The following is a 16,793-nucleotide window of genomic DNA, read 5'->3' on the forward strand; positions in this document are numbered from 1 at the left end:
CGTCGGCGATTTTGCGACTTGACAGCTTCGGGAGCTTGCATTCATGGAGGATGATATTTGCCATTGAAGGTATAAACTGACATTCCACAACACAAACTTTCTCATCAGTCTCATCTTACATCTCTTTACAGGCATCGCGACCGCTGTTCTTGGAATAATATGCTTCTTCGCCCTCCCAGACCGTCCTGAAACCGCACTCTGGCTCACTCAGTCCGAGAAGGAGCTTGCCATTGCTCGCCTCAAGTCCGAACGCATCGCCACTACCGAGCTCGTCGATAAATTTAGCTGGATAAGAATCCGTCTTGGCATCTTTAACCCCGTCGTGCTCCCCACAGCCGTCATCTTCCTCCTTAACAGCATCACCGTCCACGGCGTTTCCTTCTTCCTGCCCACCATTGTCCGCACCATTTTCCCTGAACAAACCGTCGCTAACCAGCAATTACTCACCGTGCCGCCGTACGTACTCGGTGCAATCACCTGCGCGGGGACAAGCTATGTATCCTGGCGGGTGAACCGCCGAGGCATCTTTATGATTCTCTGTGCGCCGCTGACGGTCATCGGCTACGCCATGTTTCTTGCGTCTACAAACCCGAATGTACGGTATGGAGCGACGTTCCTCCCGTTTTTGGGTATTTTTACCTACGGCGCGTTGACAAATTCGCATGTGGCGGCGAATGTGGTTTCTGATACGGCCAAGGCGTCGGCTATTGCTACGAATGTCATGTTAGGTAACATTGGGGGCTTAATCTCAACGTGGGCGTTTGTGCCGTCAGATGCGCCGCATTATAGAATTGGGAATGGGCTAAATTTAGCGGCGCAGGCAAGCATGATTATTATTGCGTCCGTGATATATTTCTGGGTGAAGAAGGATAATGCTAGGAGGGAGAGGTTGGATGTTGTGGCGGAGTTGGAGGGGAAAACGATGCAGGAGATTCAGGATATGGATTGGAAGCACCCGGGATTTAGATGGAATAACTGATTTAGTTTTAATACATGTCTGACAAACTATGTTCTGGATTATGCTAGAAGCTTGCATCTACATCTACTCAACTTCACCGCTCTTAACTGTACACATCGTTTGGCCTACCTTCCTGATATCGATTGTGATATGGCAACAGTTAAAGTTGAATGAGGTAATCCTGACCTGCATAATCTGCTAGAGACTAAACCTTGGGCTTTGTTGGTGTAGTGGCCAGTTTGGCACCATATCGAAACTCTTCAACTGTCTAGACTAACAGCTCAAATCGATTGCAGTTCACCAAACGGACAGCGCACTGAAAGAGAAAAGGGTTGTCATATGGCCATTCTCATACATCTCTAAGGCTACGTGCTCACGATGTGTCTCCGTCTCTATGCCGGTCGTCTTAAACGCAGTGCATCCAAGAACGGTCCATCGTGGACGGCAACCAAATACGCCCCTTCCATACCGGAATTTAAATGCTGCACCTTTGACCACGCCGGCACAGCAAATGTATCACCCGACTCCCACTCAAATTTCCCCTTTACTCCTTCAGAGGATTCTACTATCGAATAACCGTTCCCTTCATAGCAGTGGTATATAAATGAGCTGCTGTCCTGCATGATATCAGTCATCACCCCGGCATTTATTCGTTCGGCTTGTACACCAAGCGTAGTTGACAGTGGTTTCCCACCCGCTGTCGTGTAATGGTATGTGACATGAGACCCTGGCATTGCATCCAATGCTTTCTGGGTCTTTTCCCAGGGATGCCGCCATTCACAGGGGTTATCGAGTCTAAAGCGGTAGGTTAGTGACCGAATGAATTCCGCAGACGAAAATGCAACCTCGAGGCATCGGAGCTCGACCAGAACGGGTCTTACTTACGTGCTGGGATACCGTCTGTCAGAGTATCCTTCCGCAAAATGCACCCTTGCGTACGTAAAGAGAGGTAAGTTCAGCGCGTCCAGCCAAATAATAGGCTTGTCGGTCTCATTGCCATGATCATGCCAGTGCCAGGAAGGCGTAACCACAACGTCGCCTCTAATCAAGGGCATCTTTTTGCCTTCGACCGCTGTAAACCCCTCGCCAGATATTATGAAGCGGCATGCGTATGCAATATGACGATGGGCGGGCGCCGTCTCACCGGGGTTGACGAGCTGGAGACCGGCGTAGATGGTGTCCGTCGTGTGAGGCGCAACTGTGATTGATACTGTCAACTCCATTCGAGGTGCATCATACATCAAAAAGACAAGACATTTGCCATACGAGCTGTTGCACTGGACATACCCATGTTTGGATTTACGAGCATCAACACCCTTCTCTCTGCCATCTCCTCGGGGACAATCTCTCCAGCCGTGGACAAGTACGGGAGCGTGTCTTTGTACTTCCACATGTACGGTTTTGCCACCGGGTTTGGACTATGAGGGACCATGGCACCCATTCTGGACCACAAAGGTTCCAAATGTCGAGATGGAAGCGCTTGCAGAAACTCTGACATGGTTGGTGGTGCGGCTTCCTGCGTGGTAGGGCCGTCTCCCAATGCGCTGACGTAGTCTTTGGGGCCGGTTGGGGCATGCTGCACTAGAGTTTGGACCAACTGCATAGTCGCGGTGTGTCTATTGGGTTTATATTTGCGTCTAATATCTTGTTTGTGTTTGGAAGCTTTCAGTCGAAAATGGTAGATGCTGCAAGAGGGGTGCAAAGTCCTGAGAAATGGGAATGATATACCTTTTTGGTGGTTGTATTTTCTCCGAAATATCCTCATGCATAATCAAGAGTACAGCCTATTGATTCATATTACCAGGAAATGACCTCACATTGCCCTTACTTTGCCAACCACCTCCCCCCAGCCTCTGCGGTGACCTCACAGACCGCGCCTCCGATACCATCGGCAGCAACGTCCGAAACGTGCCCTGTATTCCACAAAACTCGCAAACGAGACCCCTCAATCTCTCGCTCTTCGCCTTTTTCAACATTCCGTCCTACATGATTACCTGCCGATGTGATACACATCACTTCGTGTAAGTCAAACGGGAATATGTTAGCATGGGATGTGGAGTCAATAACACCAGACCAGACACAATAGCTCAGATGAGGTCCACACGAAACGGCCCTCCACATTGTTGTGCATCCGAGAGGGCGCGATTCCGACCGGACCATCGTTTTATTGGTCTACAGCCACAGAGATGGATGGAAGTGGTAAAACATATGCCGAGTTCTGGAAACCGTTTTCCGGACAGTTACGGAAGATGTAGGAGGCTGAGTAAGTAATGTCAAGGACCATGTACATTGTAGTCTGTGCCTATTTGCAGTGATACGTAGGCATATTACCTTTATATCACATTACAAATCATGTCTTGGATAGACGAATTGGAATCCCGAAGATATTGGCATAAATAAATGTCATAAAAACGGGAGTACGAAGAAATTTTGCATCCTCAGCGAGAACAAACATCATGTCTTCCTGGAATCGTCTTATTCGATTCGTCAAAGACAACGGCGCGGAAAGCTTTGGCGAACCGTGTATTGAGACTGACCAGCAACTCACGGATCAGTTGGCAAAAAATGAGCTTTGGGCGATTGCGCTGAATGGGCCTAGTGCCGTTGGTCCTCTGGTGCGCGGTGACAAGGTCCATGTCCACGCTCTACGGGACATTCTAAAGCCAAACGATGTCCCTATTGTGCGTTGCATTGGCCTCAACTACATGAAACACAGTATGTTGAACTGTCACTGCGCTCAACCCAACACACTGATTTTGCTTACCGACAATCAACAGTCCAAGAAGGCGGCCGAAAACCTCCTCCCTACCCATCAGTGTTCCTGAAGCCGTCCACCACGATTGCAGGTTTCGATGAAGACATACCCATTCCCACAATAGCCCAGGACGGGACAGTAGACTACGAAGGAGAGCTTGTATGTGGTCTTTATTCCCTCGTTAGGCACCTTCTTACAACCAACAGGCAGTCGTCATTGGAAAAACAGGCAAAGACATCCCCAAGAGCTCTGCGCTAGATTTCGTGGCTGGATATTGCGTTGCGAATGACGTTTCTGCCCGCGGATGGCAGAGGGATCCTTCAAAAGCCGGCGTTGTCCCTCAATGGTGCTTCAGTAAAGGCTTTGATAAGTTTGCGCCCTTGGGTCCGATGCTAGTTGCGCCGAGCTTGGTTGGTAATGCATCGGATCTTCATTTGCGAACTCTCGTTAATGGTGAGGAGAGACAAAACACGAGTACTGGCGACTTGCTGTTTGGCGTAGAGGAGATTGTGAGTTTCTGTAGCCAGGGGACAACTCTTGAAGCTGGGACTGTTATTCTGACGGGGACGCCATCTGGGGTGGCTATGGGTATGAAGGAGCCGAAATATTTGAATGATGGGGATGTTGTTGAGGTTAGTATTACTGGGTTGGGGAAAGTCAGTAACAAGATGGCCTTTCAGAAGTAGTTTTGCAGCCGCTGCGATTGAACTTTGTATACTTAAGGCACATCCGCCTGGTGACCGCCCATGAACTGGGAGGCGGATTCCCGTTTAGATTATCCGGACAACGGGCATGGCAACTAAATATTGTTCGCCAGGCTACACTCTGAAATTTCGAAACATGTTAAACTTATGAGTACCTTAAAGCGAGATATGCAGTCCTGCAAGAGTCTGGTCACTATTAAGTGATCACTGCGAAACTAACCAGGCCCAGAAACAGTTCATTCACTTAAAAAATTGGAGATTCAAGAGGGAAATCCTTGCAATTTGTTTAATAACGTTTCTGGTCATTAATTTTCGTCTTAGTGGATGTATCACTGACACCATGTCTGGTAGAAATGGCAACGTCTCTGCAACTCATCATCACTACTACCACGAAATTTGACACCCTCGTAAGCAGCACGTACAACAAACAAGCCTCATTAGTCCTTGGGGGCAGGAGCGGCCTCAGGATCCTTGGCAAGTAACTCCTCAACTCGTGCACCTCGTCGCCGCCTCTCCTCTAGAGAGATCTCTTCTTCCAGTGAGGTAGACCACCCAAGCTGCAGTTCGGGATACTGCAGCGGAACTTCTTCGCTTTCGAGTGGCAACCCGTCTAAGTAGATTGGCCATGGAGTGCCCAACCAGCCATTGCGACTTTCGTGGTCTCGGCGTTGTTGTGCGGTTAAGGGGTGAATAAGGATGCTAAGTACGTTTGTCAGAATTAGAGCGAAGGGATGATGCAGTTTGAGCCAAGTGAGTGAGAGATGGGATTCCATGAACACAGACCTAGATTTGAATGTCTGTCTGGAATAAGATGAAGCGACTTACCTCAGGTTTCCCCGGTTGGTTGCCAGGTAGAAAAAGACATCGGAGAATGACGAATCTGGAACCCAGACTTCCCTCAAGAGTTAACCCCGTCGTCAACAGGATAGCACAAAGGTAAAACGCATGTCGACTCACTCTCGTACGATCCGGCAGGATGAGGTCCAATTGGGTCTTTATTGACCCTGTTCAGTGGAACAGCGACAAAGGCGCCTAGGACCGTCGGTCAAGATTCAAGAGTTAAGAGGCAGTTCCCACTTTACATACCATCACGACGGAGTCTCAATACAGCATCACGAAGCGCTAGTGCCGCGGCAGTTTCGGTAGGCGACTGCAAGAGGAAATAAATGTGAAAGTGCCATTCCCTAGTCCGAGTTTGAACGACGGAGTGAAGGTCGTCCTGGGGACCAGGGGGTGAGGGGACAGTGATCTGGGTCATGGCGAATGATTGCGGTATCTTGGCCCGTGTTATTTCTAGGGTAATAGGTAACTTGGCTGTGATGTTGATAGTGAGTGAGACTATTAGCGCATAGAAGTCAAGGTGAGGGTTTTTGCAGCTCTTGAGCATCAGTCAGCACGCCATTTTCACAAGTGCTGCGACCTTCCACATCTGTCACAGAGGCTCAGCCACTATTTCCTGTTTCGACAGCGGAAACTAAAAGAAGCCTGGTGGCTGGATGTTTCGGAAGTTGCTGCCGTATCCAACGTCAATAAACGATAAAGTTTCCAAATCGGACATGGTTCGGCAGCGAGTTTGGGTGATACCGTCAATAGGTAAATTATTTGTTTGGTAGTTAAGGACTTCAAAATCCTACAGGTTTGACCAGATAATGTCTTGTGTAGGCTCATTATACATCGTATTGGTAGCTAACAAGGATCATCCATGTAAAAGACAATCTTGTCCAGCATTCCCATGTATGAGCCCGCAATTACCAATTACCAATTACCCTTCAATTCCGTCATGTTCATCATGTACTTTTGCCTTTCCCCGCCAAACTCGCGACTTGTCACACTAGACTTCACCCACCCTCTTCTCCGACACATGAGTAGCGTCATCAACGTGGTCATCTTCCACCGAAGCAATTTTGGCTTCAACATCGCCATGTTCGGCGCGTCTAGTCGCCTCCGTTGCCTTTCTCGTCTTCCAAGCAGGAGTACCAAGATACTTGATACCATTTGGATCTTCAAACATGCTCTCTGTCTCCTCAAGTGTCTTTCCCGCAGTTTCAGGGAACAAGAAGAAAACGTGGAAAAAGGCTGCTGTGTTAAACACGGCAAAGATGATGTACGTTTTCCACTTGATGTTGGCCAAGGACACAGGGGTGAACAAGCCAAGAGCCGCATTGAACGCCCAGTTACCGGACGTTGCGAGTGCCACGCCCTTGCCACGAAGTCTTAGTGGAAATAGCTCCGGGGGATAAATCCACGAGACTGGACCCCAGGTCGGTGCGAATGATGCCACAAACAAGTAGGTACAGGCAATAAGACCCTTTGCAGCCGCGCCAGTTACCTTCATAGATTGCGCAGCCACGTTGTCGATGCCGCCTGGGATGACCTCTCCGTGGACGGCTAGGATTCCAGCGTTGGCGTACATCCAGGTAGCCATTAAGACAGATCCAATGAGCAGTGTTGGTCGTCTGCCCCAGCGATCTACCCACAGAAGAGCTGGGATGGTCATGAAGACATTGATGACGTACTGAATGGAAGAGGATAAAAGCCCAGCGTTGCCAGTGTATCCTGCCATGCTGAAAACGTTTGTTACGTAGTACACTGGACGTCATATTAGTCAACGTGATCATTAGCTGGGGACAAAGCCAAGAAGACACTTACTCATAACATTCATGCCGGTGAGCTGAGACCAGATTTGCGTAAACAGCCCGATCAGCGTCCTGTTGATCATTGCAGGTTTGAAGAGGTCGAGATATGTTACATCTGCGTTTTGTCGTTCGAATTCGCACATGTTCCTAATGTCCTCCATCTCGAACGATACAAACGGGTGATTTGAGTCGCCTTTACCATGTACTAGAGTCAAGACAGCGCGACAGTCCTCCCAGCGATCTTTGCGAGCTAGCCAACGGGGTGACTCAGGAAGGAGCATCATCATGAAGAACAGGAAGATGGCGGGTAGCATTTGAAGGGCCCAGGGAATCCGCCAAGCTGCCGCCTTCCAGCCCGTGGGAGTCTGTTCGCCGATGAAAGAGCATCCATAAGATATATAGTAAATGATAAGAATGCCCCATGTGATGGCCCACTGCTGCATACCAATAAATCGACCTCGTTTGGACGGAGGAGAGATTTCGGCAATGTAAACTGGTACTTGGGCTGACTCAATTCCCACGCATAGACCGTTGATAATGCGGCCAGCGATGAGCATGCCGATGTTTTGGGATGCTGAGATGATGGACGATCCGATTAACCTTGGAGATGACAATTTAGTCTATACTCAGCAAAGAAAGGTAAAATACTACGCTGTGAGAACAAATATCTGTCATCTCAGCTTACCAAATTAAACAACCATACATAATGGCATACTTTCGACCGATTCGGTCAGACAGGGGCCCTGAAATCAATGCACCAAGCCATGATCCGGCGTGCATAGATGCCGTGATACCTCCTTGAACCAGCTCTCGCGGCCCGCTACAGGGCTGGTCATCAAACGGCGGTCCATGAGGTCCTTGGTTGAAGTAGCATTTGTACGCTTGTTCACCAAGCTGTGCCGATAACGACGAGATATCAAAACCAAACAGACCGCCACCAACAACGGCAACCGCCGCGATAACGTAAATATTACCAATAGGCATACCGCTTTGTCCGGCTGAATTTTGGGATTGGAATTTACTTGAGGCAAGGACATTTCAAGACACGCGGCAGAATACAAGCCAGGCACCTTTTATACTCTACACTCATTGCGGATGTTTTCAAACACGGGAACACCACGCTACCGAGATTGAATGCTCTCCATATCCGCGTTGTTTCCTCTACATGGATCGGCACGTCTTGCCGAGCATGTCAAACGATGAACAGAGGTGAGAACTTAGTCGCCCCGAGGAGTGGCCGCCACGCGCACCAATCGTGAACCACGTTTTGCTTACTTTGCAATCGACCATCCTGCTAGTTCTGCTCATTGCCGATCGAAGCCAGACTCGACCTCGTGATAAGAACCTTAAAACGGCGCGACAGCCTCCTAACGTGTTCGGACCAAACGTTCCCGTAGGTCCGTGGACCTGGTTTCGGTGCAACTCATGCGATGCTATAAAACCTCCACCGAGATGTATGCGGATGGCAAACATCCCCATCCTGTTGGGAAGGAGATGATGACGAAGTAGTGCGAATATATATGGAGAAAAGGTATTGGAGTTGTGGAGAAGTACTCCATAAACTGTCACCGGGGAAGCGTTGTGGAGGTTTCCATGTGGGCAAGCAAGTTTCTGGGGATGACAGCCAACATTGACAACTAATGTATGAACCTGGAAATACGGGCCGACGTCGGCTGGTGAGCCGCTCCCATGGACTTTTTCGACAGCATTCGCGGAGTTTGTTGAGTGCTCCGAGAGATCTGCTCAAGCTTGGGCGTGAACATGTAGTTAATCCTCAGGCACGTCTTCTCTCATTGGGGCTATACTAGTGAGGGCGAAATGTAAGCCAAAGTCATCAATTCGTTTGAGTCAGCAGGGTAGAACTGGGGTGAGGTGTGATAAGGCGTGTAAAACTTCAACTTCGTGGCAAGTATAATTGGAGCCTAACCTGTAGCGATACGCCTGGGCTCTTTATCAAGTTTATACTTCATGTGTGTCTAGTGTGAGACCAAACCGCAGAAACCAAGTGCATTCAGTATGAACTCATGGTACTGATATTCTCACTCTGTAGATGCTACTTCTTGAGGATGGCACTATGAAAGGCACTGTGTTGACACCCTACGATACAAGACTGAAGTCACAATAGTCTAGCCGTAGTATCCATATCGTACAACACGTTTAGATGCCCCAAAAGGAACCGTGTTCATCTGATGCCTTGCTATTCTCAAGGATTCTAGCACCGCACACCAGTGTGGTGCAAATCTGGAAGGAAATACATGATCCCACCGTGCATTGAACTCTCCACCCATCGACTTTCGGGCCGTTACAAATAGCTACATGTACTTGCAAATTTTTATGCTACTCTGAGAAGCGTATACGGAGGATTTCGTCGAGCTCGGCCAAATGATCAAGGTCATCTGTTGCATTCATGCACAGAGCCAGCTTATGTCGGCCCTATTACAGCCTTAACCATTTAGGATCAGTACGGATCCGCCTCCATGTCCATGATACCCATTAACTTCTGTGTATCGAGGCTTTGAGGCTTTCGATGGTCTGGAATATTAGAAACTGCCTCATGAACGAGATGCTTCATCATTCTACGGCATTCAGAGGCAACATCCCAGTCAACTGTATCGGACCGCCATTTGTTCATCATCCGCAGACTCCACAAAGTTGGCGGGCCCAACGCTGGAACTTGGCCGTGTAGTAAAGCAAGTATCGGATTATAATGACTTGTCAATAGCTCGAGTTGCTCAATTGGTGCCATAATATCCAAATACCGACGCCCTTGTTGTCTGTATTTGATTTCCAGTTCTTGCAGCATCTGGGGCGGAGCGAAACTGATAGATGAGAACGAAGACTCATCTCCATTCTGAAATGTTGGAAAGAAATATTTGATATCTGCAACAAGGGGCAATTGTAGAAAATCTGGCATCGACAACAGGGTCAGGCAGGAGAAATGGCTCAAGATTTGGCGAACCAGTTGTGCATTGTAGTACCATAGGGCAAGGGACTCCTTGAAGATGAAGTCTTTCACTGCTCTTGCTGCGTCCGCTTCAACTCTTTCGTCATCAAAAGACTTATGATGACAAGTTTTGGAGCGTTTTCCGTTACAATCGACAATATCAACCCCAGCGGCTATTGCTTCTGCCACAAATGTCTCCATGATACGTGCCTCGAATCTTCCGTATCCCAGGTGGCCGACACGGCCTCTCATGACATCCATAACATCATCTTCTTGCCAGATAATCGCACAAATGTAGCTTAACTCCAAGTTTGCTAGCTGGGGGAGAATCGCAGCAAGGTCGTCCAGCCAGTAGGGATGGCAGAGCCGCACCATACAATCTTTGAGCTCTGGGAATACATTGACTTCTCGTTCGGTGAAGAGTCGAGGAACTCGTAGAATGAGGTTTTGTCTGGCCGACTTGTCTGTGAAAGCTACGGAACGTGTTGCTTTCGCCCATGAGCGGCAAACTCCGCGAATGGGTTTCGTGATGTGAACAATATGACGGAACTCTATAATGCGACTTCGCAGACGGTTGAACACCCTGCCTTTCAACTCATTCTCCAGTCCGTCGAGAAGATATTCGGTGAAGATTAGCTGGAGAATTTCCTGAGGAAACGACAGAAGCAAATCGGGTGACAGGACTGTTGGTTGTGGGTAAGAGAGCATTCCGAAAGGTTTCGAATTCCCAGGCGGCCAACTACACGATAAGAATCTGCAAAAGCGAAGGCCTTTTGATGTCAAAACTGTAGAGGACTAAAGTTGTGTCGAAGTGTTGAAGCTCGACGATGCTCTGAGGCACACGTGGTTGTGTCTTATTTATATGGGGATCCTGTGCGGCTGATATTGCTGGCCACTAACGAATGCATGCCATTATTTGTAAACAATTCAGTTCAAATATCAGTGAGCTTGGAGCGGAGCTGCCTTGCCCATAACGGCTTCATTATGCAATTTAGCAACATCCGCGGGCGTGTTGTGCAGTTGTATGCTACAATTGAGCCCAGCACTCTGGGCAATATGACACATAGAATTTACCAATTTCAGCAGCTTACCACATCAATCCAGTTCAGGTTGGAGTACTAGCTGCTGCTCTGGTAAAGCAAATCTTTCATGTGATAGTTCGCCTACAGTTCGTCGGTTTGGATCTTCCCCGGGTGCTGGCTGCGGCGCTGCCAGCCATGGATTAATTCCCCCTGTGACAAGTACCACGCAGCCTTTTGTCAAAGGCTAGTTTGCGGAGATGGAAAACGAATCGTGATAACATACTGTATGAGACAGCATCGCTGAGAAAACAGCACCTGGGAAGACACCATAGTTACCAGAAGTCAAGACATAAAACGTCAAGGAAACAACCCAAACGGTCCAATCTCATTTGCCAGACGCAGTGGCTTCCAGAAAGGGGCCCAAAATATCACACCTACTAACAGTATTCCTAGTGAGGGAGAATCAAGACAGATGCTTACGCCACAGCCTGCTGTCCAGGCAAACCTCATGTCCCGTAGTGACATATGCTGTTAATCACGGCCGCCGCCACGGGAAAGTGGCGTCGTATCCGCCCAAAACCTACCTCAGTACTCCGTAGCTTTCAACAAGCTAGCCTTGGAGCCCGGTTGTGGGCGTGGTGACGAAAGATGGAGGCTGAGGCTGATTTTGAGACATGTCCAAAAACTGAGGCGGTTTCGCCGATTCTTTCGATGGAGGGACAGACCTAGACTTATTAGTGACTTGCTGTAGTCTAGCACCTACTCTGTTCGCCTACTAACGCTTGTAATATATGGTGGTCAGCTAAACAATCGTCTAGTGTAGCACTCACCGTGACTACCCTCCATCACCATCACAGGCGATGGCACGATACCGAAGGACGGCACACAAGAATCGTTAGGCAGAAGCAGCAAATTAAGAATCACGAGTCAACGGGGAGCGGTCCGTCAAGGGCTATCAAACAGAAATCATCGAGATGGAGACCTGAAGACACCAAACAGCGGTGGCGCTGAAACGTTTCCTTACAGCCGATGTCACTGTATGATGTCTATGTAGACTCTATTGGCTCGTCATAAATATCCACTCATATTATATGACACACAGTAAGCCATAGCAAAGAAAAAATTGCAATTAAAGCTCTTTTCCAGCAGCTAATCGTAGTAATTCTATTTTACCAAGCAGTAAATAGTATATACCAGCTCAGGTTTGTCTGGGCTGCCGTATCCTGGCTCTGGAAAACTCAAATTGGCTGGTCTACTGCGAGAACACATGATTCGGCAACTAAGACAATATAACAATTTTCCTTTTTTCGTACGAAAAGAGCTCGCGATGTCTGAAACAATTCTAGTCAACCTGATGGGCAGCTACGCTTTGACGCAATCTACACTTTTGGGCGAAACTAGCGCTTGACTCACAAGTTATTATTTAACCCCAAGATCCTTCGCACGATTGAAACCCGCACTCTTTGCTACCACATGTGCTTTGCGTTCCCTACGAATTACGAAATGCCGTAAAGCGGCTTTGCTCCTGGCGTGAGCAATCTTTCGACGACTCTCATTCACTCTTCAACTTCTACTCGCCTGACCAGGCTCAATGTAAAATACTCGATTGATATTTGAAATCCATACCACATGCTGCGGTATACTTCTCTCACTACTAAATGACCTGTATGGACCTCACCTTTGCCCGCCAACCCGGCCCTCACCCACAACTGTTGGTAATTAGTTGGTCACTCCTTTTTCTGTTGCTTTTAACGACGCCATGGATCTCGCGACTTTGTATTTTGGTATTTTCTGGGGCATGTTCCCTTTCACTGCGGCCAAGGTAGCACAACAAACATGCAGGATCCTCTCCCAATGGCGAACAGTTACCCACCACGCCTACCTATACATGATTTGGGTTGAGCTACTAGTTAATGTCGCGTATGGCGTTCCTTCGTACTTGTACCTGATTGGCGTCATCGAAGGGAGGTAAGAGGGTTTCGTATTCTGCACTTACCCTTTCTCCATCCATCTTCGTGTATCTATGCGGCGGAAGAGTAAGGAACTAGAGAACCGCTAACAATAAAAGCTAGCCTTGGCCTATTCATCGGTGTCAGTAAGCAACTTTGACCTATCCTACATCTACAGCACGATACGGGCCAGCATGCCAGAAACTAACAGAGCGCTACCAATACAGCGGTAGTATGGGTTTTCCAAACACAACTCCTTTCGCAGATCATCGCCAATAGAGTCTCCCTCATTATGGACAGCCAGCGTAGAGCTAGGTCGATGAAGTTAGGGTTACTCGTCTTGGTAGGCTCGGTGAATATCTTTACAGCTTCCTTCTGGATCAAGGCACAAATGCCAGGTGCTACGCCAAGCGAAATCGAGCGCATGAAGAATATCGAGAGAGGCGAGAAGTCTTTTTTTCTATTTCTCGACCTTGGACTTAGCTTGATATTCTTGTATTTGGTGCGCTTCCGTCTCATTTCACTGGGCCTAAACAAGTACTGGCGCCTGTTTTACGCCAGCATTGCAGCAATATGCCTCTCGACCACAATGGACATTCTCCTCGTCGGAATGCTGAGCCTGCCGTCTCCTTACCTGTGAGAAACTCAAGCCCAATCATGGTCCTGTTTCGGGAGAACATTCTTACCGATATTTTCTACCTGGGTTAGCTGATGACCTCTTCTTTAGGTATATCCAGTTTGCTCCAATCGCTTACAATGTGAAGCTTCACGTCGAGCTTATGATGGCAGCCCTCATCGCCAAGATCGTCCGGAGTCAGGCCGAGATGACGAACTCGAGCGAAGCGTCTTTTATTTCATGATTTTGTTGAATTGAATAACGTAACATTGTGTGTTGGATAGAGAAGGGATTGCTAGAGGGGATTCTGATCCTACCTAAGAGAAAAAGATATCACCGGTAGGTCATTTGGCCTGGCAATAGGGAACGCTTCAAGAATGCGGAGAGATAGTCTTCGTTACATTCGTTGACATATCCCCCTTCCACGCTACCATAATTACATGTCAGCCGATGAACATGACTGGATCTTGGTACACTATTGATGAATGTGACCGGCGATTTTGGGCGTTACTTGGCGGGTCTTGGCAAAGATAATTATCGCATCATGTCTTATTAATAGCTGGCCGTTTCGAACCGATTCGACTAGCTCTGACGCATCATTCCGCAGCTAGACAGCAATTCAGATCATCTGTATATTTCATACCTACCGGTGATGTACTGTCGCAGGGCCAGCCAAACTGCAACCATCCTGTAGTAGGACTCCCTGAATAAAATTACGGATTTCAGCCGGCAAGTAGTGCCAAGATGTCTTACTAACTGCCTTTGACGGCTTTAGCGTCATATTTGAGGAAAGATTCATAACTAGAGGAAAAGGTAGGGACTGAGGGGTTCCAGTCTCTTAAATACATCCCCGGTAGCAGATGGGGTGGCCGGCATAAGAGGGCAGTGGAAAGCTAATTGCGATATAGTAGTATTTAGCTACATGTTAAACTTCGACGGCTTCTAAAACAAGAACCAACGTGATTCTCAGTGTAGAGCTAAGATGAACCAACGCCATGGCCTGTATTTAAGCATCAGCGGCGTGAACCAACGAAGGAGCGAAGCCATCAAGCTCTTTTACATATAAGTCATGTTTCTATCTGCATTACAAGATGCTCAACGCATATTGAAGACTTATGGCCGGGAGCTACGGTCGCACACCTCCGTGGTGAGATAACCTTTGCTCCCAGACCTTTGTGAAGTTAGTTCTCGCCCAACAGGCCCGAATATGCGGAGCGATAGGATCCAGTCTGCCAAGCCTACAAGTATGTTTGGTATTGGACAGCGACATTTTGAACAGTCAGAAAGAGTGTAATTGCAAGTGTATCCCAAAGCAGACGTCTGCTGATCATCGGGACAGAAGCCACGCAACGAAAACTGGTAAGGTCGAGGATATGCCAAACATGGTTCCCAAGTGGTGAGATTTGGTCAAGTACTCAACATGTCAATTTGCCAGAAATCAAACCACATCATGGATATTATAGCTTCACTAAAGCTAGAATAAATGCAGAATCATTTCATTCAATTGAGTCAAGCCATCAGTCCTGTCCAGTCCTAGCAGTAGCGCCTTGCATGAGTTATGTGTTGCCGTGATCCGGGTTATATGCGTACAAGCCGCAAACGCAATATTTGCCACGGCTAATTACATTTAATTTTAATGCTGCTATGATACATCTCATATCGGTGGTGTTGCCAGTGTCATTGATTGACCACATGCATTTGTGGCTCGTACTCGTATTATTCCGCCCCATCGCATTGACCAGCCCAACAGAGAACAAAACTTCAACCCGATCTTTTCTTCACAGCAGACAGCGTGAGGTATTCACTCGTGAGCGTCGAGTCTTTCACCTATACATGATAGCCGAAACGTCGCTACCGTCAGCCCAAGTCCTACCTACCCATCCAAAATTGGGCATCAACATCGGCTGCACAGATTTACAGCGTAACATCGGCCGGCATGTCAGACCAGGACGCCGCCACGCCTCGAGTCTTCCTCGTGCGGCATGGTGAGCACCAAAAACAATTCTGTACCAAAAGTGTCGCAATATAACATATCTTCTAGGAGAAACAGAATGGTCAAAAACCGGCCAATATACCGGAATTACGGACCTTCCACTCACACCAGATGGTGTCAAGCAGGTTACCACCACGGCAGTTCGACTCGTCGGCGGCGGCAAGTTGATTGACCCAGCTCGGATTGCTCACATCTGGGTAAGTCCTCGTACGAGGGCGCAACAAACATTCCAGTACCTCTTCAACTCGGAGCCGCCTAGTTCAGATAAAACGGACTTTGATGCCGTGGCCGATCGGGTTACGACCACTGAAGACATCGCGGAGTGGGATTACGGCGAGTACGAAGGGCTGAAAACTGGTGAAATTAAGGAGAAGAGAAAGCAACAGGGCCTTGACCAGGACAAGCCGTGGAATATTTGGAAGGATGGCTGCGAGGGCGGAGAGTAATCATGTTTTCTATCCGGATATCTTGTCGAACCTCGCTAACCTGGCGTTACAGATCTATGGAGAAAGTGACCGAACGGTTGGACAAACTAATCACCCAGATCAAGAATCTTCAGCGGCCGTTTATCAGTGGTCAAAAGCCATGCGACGTCCTTATCGTATGCTCTTCCCCTGCCGTGCAGTTTGACTGACCATATCCTCTCCAGAGGCAAGTAGATGGCGAATTACTTACTCATGACAGGTCGCCCACGGGCTCATTCTTCGCGCATTCGCAAAGAGGTGGATGCAATACGCCTTGGACTTTCCATTGCCCATGATTATGGCGCCAGGGGCGATTTCAGTGCTTAGGTGCGGAAGTTTTCTCCCCAACTTATTACCTTGTCTCCTATTAACACCGCATAGTTATAAGAACGGTAATATTGATGAACCGGGGTTCTATCTAGGCATGTCACTCCCGTTTGAGGAGTAGGCATCAACTTAGCACAGCAAAACTGTTAGCAGGATGGGTTGATTTCACACTCGCAATGAAAATCGCCCATTCTCCATTGTTGCGTGTATCTACGAGCTAGGCAGAGGAAACCCAAATCTATTCACAGACTGGCAAAACCAGACACCCAGTTACCAGCGTTCCGTGCGTGGACGTTGAGCTTCAGGACATCTGTAAACATCGGTGAGAAAAGGGCCCAGTAGGGTAGCTGCTCTAAGGTATTGGTCAAAATCTGAATAGGTGCAAAAATCTCTCCATAGTTTGCTACTCTTCACCCTAATAACTA

The 16,793-nt window shown here is 48.2% G+C and overlaps 6 protein-coding genes across 6 annotated transcripts; 2 read left to right on the plus strand and 4 right to left on the minus strand.

Annotated features, from left to right (window-relative positions):
- Positions 1-1,350: 1,350 nt before the first annotated feature.
- Positions 1,351-2,561, minus strand: VFPPC_06135 (gentisate 1,2-dioxygenase; the record flags this gene model as incomplete). Its single annotated transcript, XM_018285224.1, has 3 exons — positions 1,351-1,753; positions 1,844-2,156; positions 2,246-2,561. 3 exons carry the CDS (start codon positions 2,559-2,561, stop codon positions 1,351-1,353), a joined length of 1,032 nt encoding a protein of 343 aa, XP_018142269.1.
- Positions 2,562-3,414: 853 nt separating this feature from the next.
- VFPPC_06136 (fumarylacetoacetate hydrolase domain-containing protein) lies at positions 3,415-4,399 on the plus strand (the record flags this gene model as incomplete). The annotated part of the gene is made up of 4 exons (XM_022428496.1): positions 3,415-3,673; positions 3,736-3,872; positions 3,920-4,345; positions 4,397-4,399. The coding sequence occupies 4 exons, from the start codon at positions 3,415-3,417 to the stop codon at positions 4,397-4,399; spliced, it is 825 nt and encodes a 274-aa protein (XP_022284306.1).
- Positions 4,400-4,854: 455 nt separating this feature from the next.
- Positions 4,855-5,675, minus strand: VFPPC_17934 (UbiA prenyltransferase; the record flags this gene model as incomplete). The annotated part of the gene is made up of 4 exons (XM_018291742.2): positions 4,855-5,116; positions 5,243-5,309; positions 5,375-5,449; positions 5,504-5,675. 4 exons carry the CDS (start codon positions 5,673-5,675, stop codon positions 4,855-4,857), a joined length of 576 nt encoding a protein of 191 aa, XP_018142271.2.
- Positions 5,676-6,248: 573 nt separating this feature from the next.
- Positions 6,249-8,037, minus strand: VFPPC_17933 (sugar porter (SP) family MFS transporter; the record flags this gene model as incomplete). Its single annotated transcript, XM_022429603.1, has 3 exons — positions 6,249-7,006; positions 7,067-7,653; positions 7,739-8,037. 3 exons carry the CDS (start codon positions 8,035-8,037, stop codon positions 6,249-6,251), a joined length of 1,644 nt encoding a protein of 547 aa, XP_022285343.1.
- Positions 8,038-9,511: 1,474 nt separating this feature from the next.
- VFPPC_06137 (hypothetical protein) lies at positions 9,512-10,705 on the minus strand (the record flags this gene model as incomplete). The annotated part of the gene is made up of 1 exon (XM_018285226.1): positions 9,512-10,705. The coding sequence occupies one exon, from the start codon at positions 10,703-10,705 to the stop codon at positions 9,512-9,514; it is 1,194 nt and encodes a 397-aa protein (XP_018142272.1).
- Positions 10,706-15,520: 4,815 nt separating this feature from the next.
- On the plus strand, positions 15,521-16,489 carry VFPPC_06138 (histidine phosphatase superfamily, clade-1; the record flags this gene model as incomplete). Its single annotated transcript, XM_018285227.1, has 5 exons — positions 15,521-15,569; positions 15,626-16,019; positions 16,076-16,178; positions 16,262-16,368; positions 16,423-16,489. The coding sequence occupies 5 exons, from the start codon at positions 15,521-15,523 to the stop codon at positions 16,487-16,489; spliced, it is 720 nt and encodes a 239-aa protein (XP_018142273.1).
- Between the last annotated feature and the right edge of the window lie 304 nt (positions 16,490-16,793).

The sequence above is a fragment of the Pochonia chlamydosporia genome, chromosome 5 (genome assembly GCF_001653235.2).
Source record: "Pochonia chlamydosporia 170 chromosome 5, whole genome shotgun sequence".
Taxonomy (NCBI): Eukaryota; Fungi; Ascomycota; class Sordariomycetes; order Hypocreales; family Clavicipitaceae; genus Pochonia; species Pochonia chlamydosporia.